We start from the raw sequence: 20,594 nt of genomic DNA, 5'->3' as shown, positions 1-20,594 counted from the left end.
ATCCTAAGAGTAAATGCATGATTTCAACTGCTGGTCTGGGCTCAAGTGAGAAAAATAAACAAGATTTCATTCTTACTTCATAATCGTTTGGCCACATGAAAGAACTACATATATTCATGCTGCTTCTTCAGTTTGCAGATGTACACTTAAAGTGTCTTTTAATCTACAATTATTTTACTAGAAAACAAGTGCAGAACAAGTTCTGTATAAGATAAGATGTACAAGATGTTCTGTTAAAATGACAGGAAAGAATGAAAAAATGTTAGGCCAAGTTTCCATACAGGTATTCCCCTCACTGCAGAAAGGTTTGAAGGGGCAATTGCTAAAACAGTTCAACCTGCTGTCCGGATGTACAAATGAATTTAGTACCTGTTGGCTGAAACTGATTCAAAGACTGAACCTGCCTTTTACAAATCATAGTCCAGACCAGAACTATTTGAAGGGTAGCAATGTCAAAGCCATACCAAGGTCTGGAAAACCTATCCAAGCTGCCGTAAATATATGAACTTTGGACCAAATGGCCACTGTACACATATTTTGCTCTAAAACTCCTTTAAGGCAAGCAGCAGAAAAGAGCCAACCCTTGAGGGAAATGGGCTTAGCTGCCACCTGCAAGGAATTACTTAATACCTTGTAGTAATAAACTATAATGAGGCAGTCAAATACAGTTTGCTTAACAATGGGTTTCACTGATTCACCTAAGTAAAGACAATAAGCAGTTGCTTGGATTGTCTAAAAGGTAGGACTGTCTATATGATACTTGAAGACCCTGTGTGTGTCCAATTTGTTCATTAAGACTTTCCTAGTATTTAAGCACTTGAACAAACCGATACCCTCATACAGACTAAATTATTGCTGTTAGTTTAAGTAGAAATGTACAGTTAGTATGTTAAGATATTTTATCCTTGTGATATGTAATAAAGGATTTAAGTTTTTTAAAAACTAAATATTCTCCAAAGATTCTGTTAACAAGATTAATAGTGGTAAATAGCATTATCTTTTGGAAAAGAAACTACAACTTGCAAGTTGTTGTAAAATATGCTGTGCTTTAGCATGAGGTTTACATCTCATTTTTTAATCTTTCATTTTTTTTTAATTTATATGTTTTTTTAAGAGGTGTCCAACTAGGTTGAGGGCCATTTTTCAGTTGAGGCCCGGGAGCACTATCTTGTTAACTTATTTGCTCAATGTCATAGAAAAGGCAAATGGAGACTGAAAGAATCACAATCAGGACTGAACAATGAAGCTTATTAGTAAGTTGTAGCCTTAAACAACTGTACTAACTGACAGACATCCTGAGACCAGACCTATGATGAGTGGTTTAAGGTACAAGATATACTAAATAATACGCAAACAGCATGATTCTGTCCACCAGATATCTAAGGTAAACTCAATAGACAACAGCAACAGCTCAGAACAAACCCAAGGTCTCCAAAAATTAACAAGGTACAAAGAGAAGCAGTTCCAGTCAAGCCTGTTTTAAGTCTTCAAGTCCCCCCCACCAGGACACCCGAAAACTCACTATGATTAGGCTCAAACCTACATATTGAGAATCTTCTTCCTACAGACTCAGGTGGCCACTGTCTTGCATCAATGGACTCCCTGTCCTTCATTTTGTCTGCAATTATCTGAAAAAGAGATGTGGCACATACCTTTAACAGACCCTGCTGTTCTTCACTGTATTCAACCTGGGCAGTAGACAGATTCAAAACCCCTCGTTCGACAGGATCTTTGTCACTGTTGTACAGGAACACATATGGCCGACGCACCACAACAAAGTGTTTCAGCCAGGCATTAGAATGGGGTTCCATGAAGTGAAGGTATCCTTTTTTGGAAACAACAGAGCTGTAAAAAAGAAATATGGCTTAGATTATTGGACTTTTTCAGGCAGTCACAGAAGAGAACCTAATGATACAGAAAAGATAATCAACTTGCTGAAATGAAAAGAAAACATACTAACACATACAAACATTGAAAATGACCCCTTTTGTCAAACTACAACCAGCACAGAAGAAATATGCAAGGCTACACCTAATTATTTTTGCTGAATCCAACTCCAGGGGCTATTCTAACAGACTAGAAAAAGGCAGCTATCCAAACAAAAATAACCAACTATTTAACAAGGGAGCATATAATATTGTACAGTATGCAGCAATAACAACTCAATACAAAATCTTGTTTCAGAGGTGTTCTGCCTTCTCTAGATCTCTTATCGTACAATTGCAGAAATTTCTGATGAAATGGGTAGCTTTATTACACTGTTGTTTTTGCTCCACAGCTGTGTGACCATGGGGTTAGAATATGTAGTATGGCTATTAAGTGTCTGAAGGACAGTAACTCCAGCCCCTGGAATGTGCCAAGAAATCATACATCACATCTTACATTTCTGACAGGGAGCCATATATTTATGTTGTGGGACAGTTTTGATATTTTTACTGTATGGTAGGAGAAGATAATAAAAATATATTTGCATTTTGTCACCAAACAATTACTAAGCATTTCAAAGAATGCATTTTATTTTTTTTCCTGGAAGACCCAAAGGTTGTGGATTCTAGTCCCACTCCAGGTAATTGGATAGTTTACACTGCAGTGCAGTATAAGGGGGTTGCTGCATTACACAGAGGGTCACTCTGGTTCATGGGCGATTACTAAGCTAATGGCTTTGGAGCCCTTACAAGCCTAGCCAATACAATCCGATTTTACCCAATATATGGCCCCTAAGGACAAGAGGATGATATGGATTTGTGCCTACCCATTAAGTATCTTACAGACTGCCCATGTCCATAAGAGACATACTGCACCAGGTGTGAATTTGGGATTCCCCACCCACTGATCCAAATTGTGTTTGAAAAGGGGCACAGAAGGGCTTTGCTTAATGTGAATAGGAAGCCTGTTACAAAGAAGGGACAATCTCTGAGACATGTATCTGTCTCTCCAGCATGTTTTGTTTGAGTGGCTGACTGAACTTAGATCTCTAAATTGGGTGACCCTTGTGCTGTTTAACTTAAGGATGTATAGCACCTCCATCAGGGCTGGATTTGTGAGTTCCTTGTAGGTCAGGCATAGGTCACCCCTTAATGGTTGGTAGGAGACAGAGTAAAGGGATAGGGCTTTTAGTCTGTCCTTATATAACATGTTTACACCCTATATTTTGTTTGTAAGGAACCTCTGAGGTCACTCCAGTTGCTCCAAGTGCCTAGTCAAGTACATGCAAAATGGTGCACTGTACTCTATTATTGGTCTAATGAGTGCTGAGTACAGTGGGACTATAATTTCCTTGGATCTGTATGTCATACCTTTACTTACAAGTTGTGCCACATAGGACTTCCTCACCACTGTGGACACATGCCATTCAAAGTTCAGGCTACTATCTGTTTGTGTATCTAGATCTCTCATCTTTGAGTCTAGTCTTAGGGTTTTGCTATTGATGTTGCAATTTGCAAGGGTATTTGACTTCCCAAAGGGTATAATGATGAACTTTTTTTGCATTTAGTTTTAGGCTATGGTTCTGGCACCAATCATATGCCTGATCTAGACCCTCCTGAAGGATATCTACATCATTAGGGGACTCGGTGATTGCCTCCAGCTTGCAGTTGTTGGCAAACTTTGTCATCTCGAGGCCTTCCACATTGGAAAATACTTCTCTGAAGTCATGGCTAAACAGGAGTTGTCCTAGCACTCACTAGTAACTGGCCTCTTGCTGGATATGAATTCACCCACTTTAACCAACTGGCTCTCCATCTGGTGACATAGGGATTTATGCCCAGTTTTATGAGTTTATTTATAACACCAGAATGGGGAAGTGTGTCAAATGCCTTGCCCAGGTCAAGGTAGGTGGCATGTACTGTTTTACCCTCATTCATGACCTTAGTAAATTTCTCAAAGAAATCTACCAGAATCAGTAGGCATGACCTGCCCTTGACAAAGATGAATTGGACTGGGTCCAGTGTTTGGAGGTTTCCTAGGTCATTACTTATCAGGTCCATGATTATTCTTTCCATGGCTTTACATACAATATTAGTCAAATTTATGGGTCTATAATTTCCCAGGTCAGTAGATGGTCCTCTCTTTATGCAAAGGGATGACTGCTGCCATCCTCCACTACATAGGGACAAAGGCTGTGGTTAAACAGAGATCCTAATGGGTCTGATAACTCCTGATTTAAGCTGTTTAAGAGGCAACCTGGTATATCATCAGGGCGCACTGAAGATGTGCATTTAGCTTTAGACACTGCAGTAGCAAACTGTTATTTTGTGATAATTGGCAATGGAGTGGCAAGGACTATTTCTTCAGGGAGAACTGGGGGTGATGGGGAGGTGAAATTTGAGCTGAATTTGTCGGCCAACAGATTTGTTACGTTGTCTGGTTAAGTATAGGTGATGCCATCTACAACTAATTCTGCACATTGTTGGGTGTTGCTCTTAAGATTGTGGACATAACTGAAAAATGTCTTATGGTTATCTTTGCTTTGGAGGCTATTTTTGCCTCAAAGTCTGCTTTCAGAGACTTGACTAGTTCCCCGATTTGCTTGTTTAGACTAATGAGGGATTTTTTGCTCTGTTGTACAAACATCCTCTTAATTTTTGTCAGTATTTACTTTCTTTTGTTATACAACCTATTAATTACCAGGGGACCACCAGGGTGGCTTGTTTTTGTAGTTTGACCTGGGTTTACTTCAGTGTGGTATTGCTATTTCTATGCACTTGTTATACTCGTAGAGGGCTTTTGTGTCACCTCTGTAAAGGTTTCTGTGTTTTCTAGATTTGGGGAAGCAGGGAATGTACCCACTGTTAAAGGACAGCATAGCTAATGGACCTTAGAGAAGTTCTTAACTTTTTTTGGGGTTAGGTGGGGGACCAGTTATGTCAAGAGATTGCTCTGTGATCTGATCTTACCAGTGTGGGTATCACACTTGTGGAGGTGCAGCACTCTTCCATATTTGTGACTACCAGATCTAAGATATTTGTTCCTCTAGCGGGAGTGAAGACTAGCTGCTCCAGGGCATTTAAATTTACAAAGTCAATAAACCTTTGGGCCTGCACATAAGTGGTCATGTATGCCTCCCAATTAATGTAGAAGTAGTTAAAATCACCTATGAGTATGGTATTGGGCTGGATGGCGAGTGGTTCTAGTAACTTCAAGTATGATTTATGGGTTTCCTGGTTCATAGTAGTGGACCTGTAGCTAAGCAAGAATATGGTAATGGATTTTTTCCCATGGTTAGTTGGGCATGGAGCGATTCAAGCATGTCATTTTGTTTCACTAACCTTGATGTGTGCTTATCTTTAATGTTTATAGATACACCTCCGCCTTTTGTTCTATCATGTTCAGTGGATGGTCAGAACATATGAAAAGGTGTTATAGCAATGCACTGCCGGAGTGCTTTCTGTGGCTTTGAACAATGTTTAAGTAACTGCACAAACAGCAGCATTCTCCAGGGTGAAAAGAGCTTCTAGGGAGTGCATTTTCTTGAAGAGACTCCTAGCATTGATCAATAACACCTTTAGCTTGTCCTGAGTAAGTTTTGCTATGTTGGAAGGTTTGCCTGTTTGGCAATGCCAAAAAAGGCACTACAGGGGTGGATCATGTTTTGGCCAATATCCAAAAGCCTAGAGGTGACCAGTGAAGACCATCCCTTGCAAAGCAGCATGGCATGTCACTCATGTCCTCCCAGGCTGACAAGTATTGGACCCCCCCCCCCCCCACCTTTGGAATGACACCAGTAGTTAAGCCAGTTGTTAAAGTCTATCATTTTCTGCTGGTATTGGGACATCATCCTTGGAGACAGTAGAATACTGCTCAATGTTACGCTCATAGCTGTCTGTGACACATATTTTGCGAGTTCAATCACATCTCTCTTCATATAGACCAAGAAGATGCATCTCTGGTCATTCACATCCACATGGACTATGACTGAGTCATGCTGTTACTTAGGGGTAAGTGATCTTAGTGCTTGCATGATCTGGTGGATTCTGGCCCGTGAAAAGCAACTAACTGTAGCCTTCTCCTTATACAGTCTGGTAAGAGGGACATCAGTGTGTCCCACAATGGAGTTTCTTATGACCAGAATATTGGGTTGTGGATTGTTTCGCCTTTTGGGCTTGGTAGCTGAGACAAAATGAGATGTGGCTTTATTTGTTGTGATGGGAATTGTCTTGTTTATGTGCATGCAGGATTTCTGAGGACTGCGTTTGATGGGCCTTTGAGGTTTGGGTAAGTTACATGTGAGCACCTCTGCATACGTAGGTCTATGTGTATGGTCCAATGTGGGTGGGTTAGTAATATGTCTGAGTCGCTGACAACTTGTTTGTTACTTTTTGTGGTTGTATGCGAGAGTCCAGCTTCCAGTGTCACTGCATAACTACAGCTCTCTCATACTGTATTTGTTTGACAATTAAATGTTTGTCAGTGTACATAATGCAATTGCCTCAGGATGGTTATGTCCACCAGGATGGATGCAGAGATAACAGGAAAGTGCCCATCCATGGTTGCAGGTCCTAATGTGTACTTGCAAGGAATAGGAGTAGAGCGTGTTTGTAACTGGATGAGGGAAGGGTGCTTACTTGGTCTAATCTGCAGCTAACTTAAACAGTGATGCTGCCCAGAGCCCAAACCAGATGCTAAGCAGAGAGAGTGTCTTGGGTGCTATAATAAGGTAAGGTAAGGTAGACCTAAATTGTCCTAACTAAATGCATAAATGCTGCTCACCATGCAAACTAGCTGCCCCGGGAGTGAAAGTACTCAGGTGTTTTTTATAGGGGAAATTGCAATTTCTGCTGATCGTGTGCATACAAGGCACCAGTAACCACCACTACACAAAGACCAGCTTTACACAAACGTTAGACTTATATACAATAACAAAAAAAGCAAACTTTACACTAAATGTGTTCTAAGACCAATCAGGTAAGCACATAATGAGCTTTCCACCAGCATTTCCCAGCTTAGATAGGTAAAATCAACCCTCTCCTGCCACAAGATCTCTCCAAAATCCACGAGAAATGTATTCATTATCAACTTTTAAACCACCTACGATTAAGCAATCTCCCCTCTCCAACTCAGCATGGCTTTAGAGCTCATCACAGCACCACTACTGCCCTTATTTCCTTTATGGACACCATCAATCAATCCAGAAATGATGGGAAATATGTATCCTCCCTCTTTCTCGACCTATCAAAAGCCTTTGATACAGTCTCCCACCTCCTATTTCTCAACAAACTCTCCACCCTAGGGATCTCCCCAACAACTCTAAACTGGTTCACAAATTACCTGAGCGACAGACAGCACTACTCCTCCTCCCCTTTCCTTAACTCTACCACAGGAGTTCCCCAAGGTTCCATAATTAGGTCCCCTATTATTCAGCATTTTTATAAATGACTTCCATACCCACCTTGCGAATGCTTCCATTATACAATATGCAGATGATTCAACCATTATTTGGTCTGCCAAATAAACAGCAGAACTTTTACAGATCTGCCAACATGCCTTCTCCACTACTGAATTGTGGATGGCTAATAATCATCTAGCAATAAAGTAAATAAAACAAAACTGCTACTATTCACTCCCAAGAAAAATTTCTCTGTCAACAAGACAGACTTCACCATTCATTCTCAATCGAATACACCTACAGAAATTGTCTCCTACATTAAATTACTACGGGTCATCATCAACGAAAAATTTGTCATTTGACCTCCATATCCATAATAACATTAAAAAAACAAACTATAAGCTAGGCTCCCTCTACCGACAAAAATACTATCTCAACTGCTCTACCAAACAAACTTTTGCATCAACTTTTCTCTTACCCTCACTACTCTACGGTGCTCTTCTCTTAACCAATATCCACTGCACCCTAAAAAACAAGCTTGAGATTTGTTACAACAAGGTTGCCAAATTTGCAACCAATGCAAAATACTCTCCTCATCATTGTATTTCCTTAAAATCAGTTAACGGTCTCAAACTCCCCAATCATCTCATCTACCTACAGCTAATTACAGCTCACAAAATTATTTACAAACCCTCAGACTGCCCAGCCCTCTCCTCCATCCTCACCCATTACCACCTTAACAGGCTACTTAGATCCGAAAACCGACTACTAGTACATGTACACAAACCTAAACTCCCTGCCGGCAAAATGCTTTATTCCTTCTCTGTTGCCAAGCTTTGGAACTCCTTATCATCAGCTATCAGAACCCCTAGAAAAATCACTTCTTTCAAAAAAGAATTGCAATTACATCTCTCTTCCCTCTGGCAATGCACATGCCCCTATGCTCATCCTTCTATAACGTGATTGCCCACACAATAAGTTCACTCAGATACTATCCCATATCCATCCCCTTTCCTAACACTCCCATACTCACTACTAAAACAACTCTTTCTAAACTTCCACTCTTCTATCCATCTCTTCTACATACCTCTCACTGTCCCCTTCCCATCCTCCTTCTAACCAGTTTTCACCAAACACCTTGTTTATACCACTTAATTATGTTTACTAACTCAAGTACTCTCCTAGTTCTGCAACTTATGCGAGTTGTTATGCCCTCCTTTACTCGTGTACATATCATTTGTGTCTCACCCTTACATTTATTGTACATTATTATGTATGCTTTGTTTTACCTGATTTTATCTGGAAATCTCCTTATATTGTACTCAATGTTTCTATGTTTTGTACTGTTATATTGTGGAGCTTTTCTCCCCGGGCCTCCACTGAAAATGGGTTCTCTAGGCCCAGCTGACTTTCCTGGTAAACAAATGCCAATAAATAAATAAATAATGTTCTTCTTTCGGCTTTTCCTGGTAATGTGGTTGCCACAGCGGAACTCGGGTCTGCTAATGATTGGCAGTAGATTTTTATGGTGCCGACGTGCCAGCTCGACGCCCAACCTTCAATGAAGGCACGCCCATTTATGCATGCCTTTCAAACGCCACTCGACCGCGGGGAGGACATGCAGATTCCACACAGAAGGCGCGCCAGCCGAGAATCAAACATGAGAACCTCTTGCTGTGAGGCGACAACGCTACAACTGCACTACTGTGGCTTATAAATAAATAAATAAATAAAATAAGATTTTTGACCTTGTTAATATAAAAAATTTGGCTTGGAGCCAAAGTGTTAAGGAACCACAAACAGATGCCTGATACCAACTACAAAACACTAGATACAGTGCATTTCAGTACAGAACTGCAGTCCTTACTGCAGTTTGAAAATGCAACTTTAAACTTTAAAGTAGTACAAAAAAAATAAGCAGCACAGTAAACTTTTACAGTACAATAAAAATAAGCAATGTTTCTAGATGTTTGCATCTGTGCAGGACACTGGCACGGCCAGCAGCTCTGTGCAAATGTGGTCAATTTATACCAGCACTGGAAATACAGAAAACTGACTACCGAGTCCTCTGGCCAAAAAAATGAATACACTTAAAGTCCTTTTGTGTGCTTCTCAACTCAGACAGACCAGGAAACACCTACTGCTAATAGACAAAATAAATCCCAGTCCTCCTAATGTAAAAGCACGGTAAAAGAGTGTCCAGAGTTAAATGCTACTAGAAACAAATTTAAACTTAAGGAAAGGCAATGAATAAATTGAAGATAACAGCAATGTACTTAAAACACCTTTATAAAGGCACTACAAACAAGGAAAGCCGTTTAATAAACTCTCTGGCCAATAAGGCAACTACATGAAGGAATTTCAAGCTGTGGCAGTAAAGTTTTAAGAGCTTTGCACCAAAACTTGTTTTTTGCTAGGCTCAGATCAAGCTGCTTCACAGTTTGGGCATGCGGAAGGTGGTCTGAAGCTTTGGAAGCTGTCCGACTGTTACATCCTTGGCAGGATACAGCACATATATAACTAAGCCTTTTGCAGCAATAATCAATATAATGCATATCATCCTTAGATCTAGACAAAATATATATGATTATTAGTTGTGCTGTCCAAATGGATTTCCTAACTACAGATACTGTGTGAAAATCAAATGACAGGAATCTATCAACCCAAGTATCCAGGTTCCCAACTACCTTTGCATACTGGAAAGCAGAGTTATCTATACTTTATGCTACAGGTAATGGCAGTTTAAAAAATACTATACGTTTTAGCCTTCAGTTTAGGCCCATTATCTGCACAGCAGGTATTAACTAGGTTAAGCTCTTTCTGAAGGCTACAGATATCTGAGAGGGTTTTGACAATTACACCCAATTTCTAGTCATCTGTAAATCTGGTTAACCAGAGGACTGGTTATCAGTTTTGAAATCAGAGAAGTAGACGCTGAGAAGGAGAGCAGTCAGTATAGAACTCTATCTGAACAGGCACTTGACACACAAACTATGTTGCTTATGTCTTTCAGCCAACTGGCTATCCATCTTACCACATAAAGATCAATGTTTAAAGATGATAACTTCTTTACAATTTCAGCAGGAGATATGGTATTGGGTGCTCTGCTGTGGCTAGAACAACAAGCTGTATAACAACATGACTAGGACTCATGAAACATAGGGACTTTGCCTAAAAAAGGCATTATGGGGGCATCAAGGGCTTTTACCTATATGTAGAAACCCTTGAATGAAAAAATGCAGACCATCCCTTGCAAAACAAATGGCCATCTCTCTACATGTCTCTCAGGGTTTTGCATTCCAGGTAATTCATTTCCAAATGGACCACTACCATGTTATAGTTATCTCTGGAAAGGGAAGTGACAGCACTTGTAATGTCTGTGATCTTGGCAACTGATAGGCAGCTGACCATAACCCTGTCCTTGTCCAGCCTAATGAGTGGGGAATCTGTATGCATAACAACAAAGTCACCAATACATTTTTTTTTGCCAGACATTATTTTAGGATTATTTGACTGGGTTCAAATTTACTGTTTTTGACTTGTCCATGGTAGGTGTGCAAGGAGTAGGTGAGATAAGAGCCATCCACTTTGGCCAGTTCTTAAAAACTCTAGGAGGCTTTGGCAAATACTTATTTACAGCATCAGAGTATGACATTTTTGTGTGTTCTGTTTGTGAATATAGTGGAAGCTGATGTGAGGGTGTGACTGTGATGCTCACTGCATACTGTTATTTGTTAATGAGATGTGCACATGTGTACACATATCATTAGGGGTTAGGAGGGTGGCCTAATGGTTAAGGTGTTTGCCTTACAAACACAAGGTGCAGGGTTTGAGTCTCAAAGGATAATTGGTTAGGCTTAAAATGGCTCACAAGGGCAGTTAACTTAGTAGTAATCTATAATGTTTACTGCATAATGCATTAACCTGCAGCATCTTGTATTACCTTACCACATCCACAGAATTATTAATTTGTTCGTTATCCATCAGCCAGTTCATATAATGTCTGTGTGAATGTATCTTTCCTTTGTGTTGTGGTCAGAGTCATGGCGGGACAGGTTGCTATACCAGCCCATCTACGTCGTTAACAAACAAATAAGATAAAAACGTTTACATGGCAGAAGAGTACCCCCCCCACACACCATCAATCCTGCCCAATGTTTTGGCTGTCTTGTAACGCAACAGGGTGGAAACTGATGCAACTTCTAAGACCTAAGCTGAATCAAACAGAGAGGAATCAGCAGAAAGATGCTTAGCACTATTGACCCATCAAGTACTTGACAATCGCATTACAGTTATGCAATAACAGTTAGTGGAACCATTATGGCCTAAGTCACTGGCCCCTTGTTTGATGCAACCTTTAGATTATCCAAAAACAAATTCAATCTTTATGAACTAAAATCTCTACTGTAATTCCCAGAATTATATGTAACTTCCTGTGAATACCATGATTTTTTTAGCATTTTGGTGCAGCTACATTAAAAACAAAGTTCTATGTATATGACACTGAACAAAGCAAAATAACAAGCTGGCAAGTTATAAACACAAGAAAAAATACAGGTTGCAACTTAAAATATGAAACTCCCTGAAATATTGTGTTTCTCCAGTATTCAAACCAAATTCCAGAATTTAATGATATTTCTCAGGAAAAACAAAACAGTGTTCTTGAGTATTAGATGGCTTGCACCATACAGAACTGAAACGTTTCCAAAAGAAACAAACTGAATAAGCAAACTATATCTCAACAGGAGCACGTAGCTGTACAAGTAAAATAAAAAAGAATTTCAAGGAATAAATACCCAGGTCTCATCTCCTCAATATCGGGGACAAGATTTAAGAACTCATTCTTGCCAGCTCGAGCCAAGTAGGATGTCTCCACTACTGGAACCATGGGAAAGTTCTCATACTCCGCACATGGGCTTGATGACCTAGAGTTGGCTTCTGGAGTTCTAAAATACAAAAATGTTACAAATGTTAATAAAGCACCAAAATGCAAGTCATGCAAAACCCACAACTGTCACCACTGTGGCAGAATATCATCTATGGACTGTAATACTACAACAGCATCTTATCTAGCAAAAGACTGGCTTCTGGTCAGTCCCCTTTATACCATTATCGTCAATATAACCACAGAAGTTCAAATAACTTTCATAACATATACTGCACTGCACCTGTTTATTAGCTGTATTGCATCGAGTGGCCAAATATGTCACACAGTAACAAGAAGCTTTATCAGGACACAGAAGAACAAATTTTGGTACAATAACAGAGAAGCAAACAAGCGCATAGTTATGTCAGGCAACAGTCGCATACTACAAGTTACAGACGAGAATTAGCAAAGGAGTAATGTATTGTATATAATTACTAGGGAGTCTACAAATCATAACTCACCAATTTCAGACACAGCTCAGGTGAAGTAATGAGAAGTTATGTACCTACCATAACGTTCCATGTTAGTTGTCGTCTTCTCGCCTTCTTTCTTGCTGGATGGGTCCAGAGCCGATCCTCGGCTCCGACTCGGCCTATACTAAAGCTTGAGAGCTATTTTTACCGGCTCGAGGCTACCCTGTATCCCACAATGCTAGGCGCTAACTACCCAGATCTCGTTTGATAGCTAACACCATACAAGTTCTGTTCTCAGAACAAAGGAGAAAGAGGAATACCTATATACAGAACATACCAAGAAAAAGCAACCATAGGAGTCCAAGCTGGGATGAAAGAAGGCCCAGAAGGATCCTTTCGGTCTGTCCAGGCTAGGGGGTTGGAGGGTGGGATGCAAGAAAGAAGGCGAGAAGAAGACAACTAACATGGAACGTTATGGTAGGTACATAACTTCTCAATGTTAAGTTGTCAATCTTGCCTTCATTCTTGCTGGATGGGACCGCATCCCTAGCACCTCAACCCTGGGTGGCTGATCGGAACAGACTCTTGAGGACGGTGGAACCAAAGTTAGCTCGGCTTCTGGAGGCCATGTCCAGTTTGTAATGAGAAATAAAGGTGTGAGGAGAGGCCCATGTGGCTGCTACACAAATGGAGTCTATAGGCAACCTAGCCTGAAAGGCTATTGTCGTAGCTAAGGCTCTAGCTGAGTGGGCTCTAGGCCTTGAAGGAAGTTCTTGATGCCTCAGTTCATAGATGAAAGTAATGACAGAGGCCAACCATCTAGAAAGGGTTACTTTGGAAACTGGAAGACCTTTCTTCCCTTCCGCAGAAGACAGGAAGAGCTGCTCAGATTTCCTAACTTGTTTGGTTCTATCCAGGTAGTAACGGAGCTGACGGTGAACATCCAAAAAATGCAACTTTTGTTCTGCTCTGTTGGAGTAATTAAGGAAGAAAACTGGGAGATCGATAGTCTGGTTTAGATTTGTCTCAGAAGATATCTTACGTAAAAAAGATGGGTTAGTTCTGAGGGACACTCTATCTTTATGGAAAACCAGATAAGGAGGACGAACGCAAAGGGCGTGAAGTTCTGAGACTCTCCTCGTGGAAGTTATGGCCACTAGAAATAGAGTTTTCCATGAGAGTAACTTCAAGGAACAGGAAGCCGCAGGTTCAAAGGGAGGGAGAATCAAAGAGGTTAAAACCAGATTCAAATCCCACTGTGGTGGGGGATCTCTGATCGGGGGCTTAAGTAAAAAGATACCTTTAAGGAAGGCTTTACAAAGTTTATGGGACACAACAGTGGAGTCTGACAAGCCAACATGAAAATTTGAAATAGCCGCTAACTGAACTCTGATAGTGGACAAAGAAGAACCTGATTGAAAAAGTTCGGCCAAGAAATCTAGGACTGATTGGATAGGTGCCGTGAAAGGGTCCATGTTTCTAGTCTCTGCCCAGAAGGAAAAACATTTCCATTTGCCAGCATAAATCCTCCTGGTAGAAGATTTGTGGGAAGCTAGAATGATGTCACGCACCGAATGGGAAATAAAGGGAAGCCTGGCTAAGGTTGGAAGTGGAGCAACCAAGCTGTGAGGTTGAGAGAGGGGAGGGACTGGTGCAGCTCGCCCGACTGATAGGTCAAGAGATCTGGCACTGGGTCCAAATGCCAGGGCTGCTCCAAGAGGTAACGATGCAGGAACGGAAACCAGATATGTCGAGGCCAGTAAGGGGAAATGAGGATCATTGTGGATCTCAATGCGGTAGCTTTCTGAACCAACTGTGTGATTAATGGAAAGGGGGGAAAAGCGTACAGAAGACCCCGGGGCCAATTGTGCACTAGAGCATCTCTGGGGGGGTGGCCGGGAAGAGAGTGAAGAAGTCGTGGCACTTGCCGTTTTGAGGTGTTGCGAAAAGATCGCAGCAAGCCTGACCCCATCTTCGGAAAATCTTTTCCGCTACTGACTGCTTGAGAGACCACTCGTGCGGCATGAGAATGGCTCTGCTCAGCCTGTCCGCTATGACGTTGGACTTCCCGGGGATATGCGTTGCTATCAGAAACCGCTGAGAAGAGATCGCCCACTGCCAAAGTCTGAGTGCTTCTTGACATAAGGGATAGGACTTGGTTCCGCCCTGCTTGTTGATATACCACACTATGGACATATTGTCCATCTGAACCGCAATAGTCCCGATGGGAAGAGAGTCCTGAAGGGCTTGCAACGCTAAAAGTACTGCTCTCATCTCCAGGACATTTATGTGCAGGTGGCACTCGAAAGGTTGCCATGTGCCCTGGACTGTCCTGCCCTGAAAATGCCCCCCCCACCCAATCAGGGAGGCGTCCGTTGTCACCGTAGCAACCGGGGGGGGGAGAACAAAGGGTCTGCCCTGAATGACTTGAAGGGAGACCATCCACCAAGAAAGGTGTTTCTTGCATGATTGGGTGATTAAAATGCTGTGTGACACTGGAAGCTGTTGAAAGGACCACTGGGAAAAGAGCATACACTGAAGGATCCGCATGTGAAAGCGAGCTAGGGGAAGTAACGTAATGGCTGCTGCCATGAGACCTAAAGTCTTCAGTACAAACCTGGCCTGGATTCTGTTGCTCTGAAGAAGGATGTGAACGTGTCCGCGAATATCTGAAATTCTTTGTGCGGTTAGTTTTGCGGACAGTTCGGCTGTGTCTAATATGGCGCCTATGAAAGTAATAGACTGACAAGGCAACAAGGCAGACTTTTCGAAATTTATGGAGATAACTAGCTCTTTGCAAGTTTGAATGGTGTAATCTCTGGACTGAAGAAGTTGACGCCTGGTGGTGGCGGTAAGGAGCCAGTTGTCCAGATATGGAAACACCTGGAATCCTTGACGTCTCAGATGAGCCGTGACCACTGCCATGCATTTGGTGAACACTCGGGGGGCTGTAGTGAGACCAAAGGGCAGGGCCCTGAACTGGTAGTGACTGGCCCCCAGCCGGAAGCGGAGAAACCTCCTGGAGTGCCTGTGCATCTTGATGTGGTAGTACGCATCCTGAAGGTCTATAGAGCACATCCAATTGTCCTGGCCCAAAAAGGGTAGAATGGACTGTAGCGTGACCATCCGGAACTTCGTTCTTTGGACAGACCTGTTCAGCCTGCTGAGATCCAAAATTGGTCTCCAGTCCCCTGTCTTTTTTGGTACCAAAAAGAACTTGGAGTAGATTCTGGATCCTTGCTGGTCTGCTGGGACTGGTTGGATGGCTCTTTTTCTTAGCAGTTCTGAGATTTCTAATACTGCTTGTTCCCTTAGATCGGGTGGAACATCTGGAAGGGGCCTTTTTGGCTGTGTTGGGGTGTGGGCAAAGGGAATTTCGTAACCCTCGGATATGATCGACTGTACCCATTTGTCTTGGGTGAGGGAAAGCCAGGCTTCTGGGTACAGTGATAATCTTCCCCCGACTGCCTCCGAAGGCAGACAGTCGGGCAGCTTCTCAGGGATGCTGGAAGGGCTGGCCAGAGACAGCTTCTCTGCTACCCTGATTCTGCGGACCCCCTCTGCCCCTAGGGCGGCGTCTGTTATTGCCCCCCCCGCCTCTAGAGGGGAACTCACCTCGTGCGTCAGGCGCGACTCCCTGTGGTTTGCGAAACCACATTTTTCCACCCTTCTGACCCTTAGGGTATGGTCTAGACGGGGTGGAAAAATGGACTCCCATGGCAGAGACAGTCTTGCCATCCTATTCGCATCTGGCCAAAGTATTCTTCACCTGAGGTCCAAACAACACCGAACCATCAAAGGGGGAGTTAGTGAAGGATGCCTTGAAGGGGTCAGCAAAGTTACAAAGCCGCATCCAGGCGTGACGCCTTAAGGCCACGCCGGTGCCTGCAGCCCTACTCGCCCCATCGGCTGCATAGGAAATAAGCCGCATGCAGGAGTTAACAATCGAGTTCAGGGTTGCCAGCTGGGAGTTGATTTTGTCTTGAGACCCTGCAGCTGTTGGATCTTGTAGAGTATCACCCATTTCTTTGAGCATGTCTCTTTGAAGGCGGGTGAAATGACACAAGTAATTCAGCGACCGCATGGTAAAGGTCACTGAAGAAAACATCCGCTTGCCATACCTATCCATAGTCCTAGATTCCTTATTAGGAGGATGGATCGGTACTGAAGGATCAGCCAGTTCCTTCTTAGTGGCTGCCGCCACCACCATGGCATCAACAGGGACACCCTTGGTTAAAAACTGCTTATCAGAAGGGGCTGTGATAAATTTTGAAGGCCTCGGTGGGGTAGGTTCCATCGTGTCAGGGGCCGTCCATGCCTTCCGCACCACCACTTCCATGAGGGGGTCAAAGGGCGGAGACACCCAGGAGGTGGAAGGGCGAGAACCAAAAGCCTCTAGGTAAACCGACTCGTCCTCGGAAGGATTGAGGATAGACCAGTTCCCCCTCTGCTTGAGGATCTCAAGGATGTCAGAAAAGGAGACATCCTCAGAGGGGGACCGTGGGGACCCTTCCGACTCATCCAAGTCGGTGTCAGATGTGACGGACTCAGGAGAGTGCACATGCTTCCTCTTGCATTTCCTCTTCTGAGGGGGCTTCCCTGATGGATCAGGGGAGGCCTCGGAAGAGGAGGATGCTCCCAATGGGGGCACCTGAAGCATTGGATCTCTGGGGTCGGGGTCAAGAGGATGGGTAGAGACCGTAGCAGGCACAACAGTGGGAGGAGCTGAGGGAGCCAGCACACTCCTCATGACCTCAAAAGCACCCCTATCAGGCAGGGAAGAAGGTCCCCGTTCCGAAGAGATAAGGACCTCTCCCAGCACCGAGAGGGATGGCTCCGAGGCTGATGTCGGGGCCGAACTCACCTGCGCCGAGGCCCCGAGAGGGAGAACGGGGTCGGACAAGGGTCTGATGCCACTCGCCCCCTCGGAGCCGATGAGGGAGTCCCAGCGCCCGGATCCCTCCAAGGATGGAACCATGGAAGAAATCGGAGCCGACGACGGAGTCGAAAGGTGTGGTATCGGCTCCGACGTGTCGACGGTCCCGGCTCCCACGAACTCCGGCTCTGAGCTCAGAGGAAGAGTCGGAGGAGGAATCGACGATGGAATGGGGATAGCCGCTGTCTGATGAGAAGGGCTATGAAGCATCTGGGCCAGTGCCTGCGACTTAAGGAGTCTGCTAACCACCCTCTCGAGGTCATGCTCCGAAAGCCTGGAAGACCGAGAGGAATGGGACCGATGGCTCCGCTCCGAAAGCAAGGGAGATCTCGGAGCCGAATGGACTGACTCCAAAGAGGGAGACCTGGAGCGCTTACGGCTCGCAGATGGTTCTGACGCAACAATCGGAGCCGACTGAGTCTTGGGAGCATCGGCTCTGGCCGGAGCCGACGTAGGATCACTAAGAGTACCACTAGTCGAAGGCTCTGTTAGTGGAGCCGACGGCTTAGTGGGCTTCGAAGGTTTGCCCGATGAAGACTTGGTCGGGGGAACCTTCGGGCTTCAACAAGCCTCTCAAGATAAGCTTGTTTCTGCGTTCCTGCAGGACTCTTGGACTGAATGCATGGCAGACAGAACAAGAGTCCTGCAGGTGCAGAGGACCCAGGCAATAAACACAAGAAGTGTGACCGTCTGTCAGAGACATCTTCTGACAGCACGAGTCACACTTCTTGAAGCCTGAAACCCTGGAATCTTTAGACATCCTGACAGGGATGACAAATCACACACAACAAACACCCACACTCAAACTGACTTAGTCTAGTCACACACACACACACACACACACACACACACACACACACACACACACAGACACACAGACACACAGACACACAGACACACAGACACACAGACTAAGACTATTTTAACTAAAAAAATAAAGTAATTTAAACTAAATATTAACTAAAAATTAGCCCGAAGGCCTAGTAATCTATGGAGTGGGTACGGAACGAGAAGAAGATAGAAACAAACCTGAAAGGGAACTATCTAAGGTGGGAATATACTAGAGGGTAAGCAGGATCTAACAGTAAAACTATAACTGAAAAAAGTCTGAAAAAACCTTACCAGAAAAGATTTTTGCAAATCTAACCTGAGAGCCGGCAAAAACGCAACCTCGCAGCTGAAGCGGCAAACGAGATCTGGGTAGTTAGCGCCTAGCATTGTGGGATACAGGGTAGCCTCGAGCCGGTAAAAATAGCTCTCGAGCTTTAGTATAGGCCGAGTCGGAGCCGAGGATCGGCTCCGGACCCATCCAGCAAGAATGAAGGCGAGATTGACAACTTAACATTTACAGTTAATACATACATTACAAGAAGTATGAAAAAACAGATGCAGTATTTAGACATACACATAGCAGCAGAAGCAGTTTTTATTTACTTATTTGCCATTTGTTGACTGGGTTAGCCTGTCTGGGCCGGGGCCGTTTTTCAGCAGAGACCCAAGGAGAAAAGCACCAGATTACAATGTTTACAATTTGAATAAAAAGTAAATTACAGAATGCATATAAAAATTACAGGTATAAACAAGATCATTAAATAAGCATATGCATAGTGTTATTCATATAAAGGTACAAATAAATCAACCTATAATAACATGTAAATGAGTTAAGTTGGAAGGTAGGAAAAAAGTTGGAAAAATAAAGAAAAACACATAAAAGAGTAAGGTTAGATGGTAAGCAGTAGGAGAAAAGGGGAAGAGAGGGGCTAGCAGGAAGGCAGGTCCAACTAAGCACAAAAAATATATTTAAGAACTGGTTATATAGATTACTAAGAATGGAGGTAGTAAGCTAATGGCAGGGGAGTGAAAGGTAGGAGAAAAGGAAGGAGGTAGAGGGTTAGGTAGGATGAGAGGGCAAAGGGGGGGGGGACTAGGTTCAAGTAGGGTCATTACAGGGGCAGGACCAGGAGTTATGTAGGTGGTCCTTTAGGGCAGTAGTCTCCAACCTTTTTTGCACCAAGGACCGGTATCAATGTAGGACAATTTTCCACGGACTTGCCATCTCGCAGCACGCATAATAAAGTACACATTTATTTATTTATTTGACATTTGTTTAAAGATGAGGCCAGACCCGGGGAGAAAAGCTCCAAAGTACAAAAAAAAAAAGACAGTTGGCGATAATCACTAAAAAAAGTGTACATTCTGCTTAACAGCATAACATTGATCTACTATGGTTGAGAGGTAAGTAAACCTAATGGCAACCTTACTAATTTTATGTTTATAAGAGCAACATTTAAAATCTGTCCCTATTTGGCTCTGTCTAGCACACCTCTCAACTGTACACATTTTTACAGAATGTCCAGATTTTTTGGCTCATATTTTTGGTCTTTTTCTCATAAAATTGTTGTTTTCTGGCAAATCACTGGCAGATCATTGAGGCTGAAGTCATAAAATAACGACATTTGAGTTTCATACTTCATACCCATCAGAAAATCCATGCCATGCAAAACCTGTATTTCTATCAACTTTCAAAGTTTGTAAGAGCGGTACTTAAAAGAGTCCCTATTTTGGGCCTTTGTCCCCCCATTAGTTTTGGCTTTGTCCAGATTTCTTGATTTAAGTAAGAGGCGGTCACACCTCTCAACTGTACAGATTTTTGCATAATCTCCAGAGTTTTCCCTCTAAGCTTTGGTCTGTTCCTCATAACTTTTGTGACTTTCTGTCAAATCACTGGGATGATCTGAGGACTGAAGTCACTAAATAATGAAATACATTTGTATTTCAGACCTCACATCCTTCAGAAAAATGCATGATAAGACTGTTCCTGTCATTCTAGCAACTTTCTATGGTTATAAGAGCAATATTTAAAATCTGTCCCTATTCGTCCCCCCATTCTGTTAGGGTTTGTCCAGATTTTCTGCACTACTAAGAGGTATGGTGTGTGTGTGTGACTGTGTGAGACAGAGAGTGAAGATTGAGAGTGATTGCTGGCAGCAGCAG

At 43.1% G+C, this 20,594-nt stretch overlaps 1 protein-coding gene across 1 annotated transcript in view; it reads right to left on the bottom strand.

The window, feature by feature from the left end:
- Window positions 1–20,594, bottom strand: part of KIF1B (kinesin family member 1B) — a gene marked incomplete in the record, with an annotated part of 2,363,676 nt that overhangs the window by 176,909 nt on the left and 2,166,173 nt on the right. Inside the window, 2 exon segments of the mRNA XM_044063146.1 lie at window positions 1,653–1,845; window positions 12,121–12,270. Of these exon segments, the coding sequence (XP_043919081.1) occupies window positions 1,653–1,845; window positions 12,121–12,270 (343 nt within the window).

This window comes from Protopterus annectens, chromosome 2.part1 (genome assembly GCF_019279795.1).
Source record: "Protopterus annectens isolate FY-2018-M chromosome 2.part1, PAN1.0, whole genome shotgun sequence".
Lineage (NCBI taxonomy): Eukaryota > Metazoa > Chordata > Ceratodontiformes > Protopteridae > Protopterus > Protopterus annectens.
Note: the sequence above shows the minus strand (reverse complement) of the source record. Positions and strands in the feature narration are given on the sequence as shown.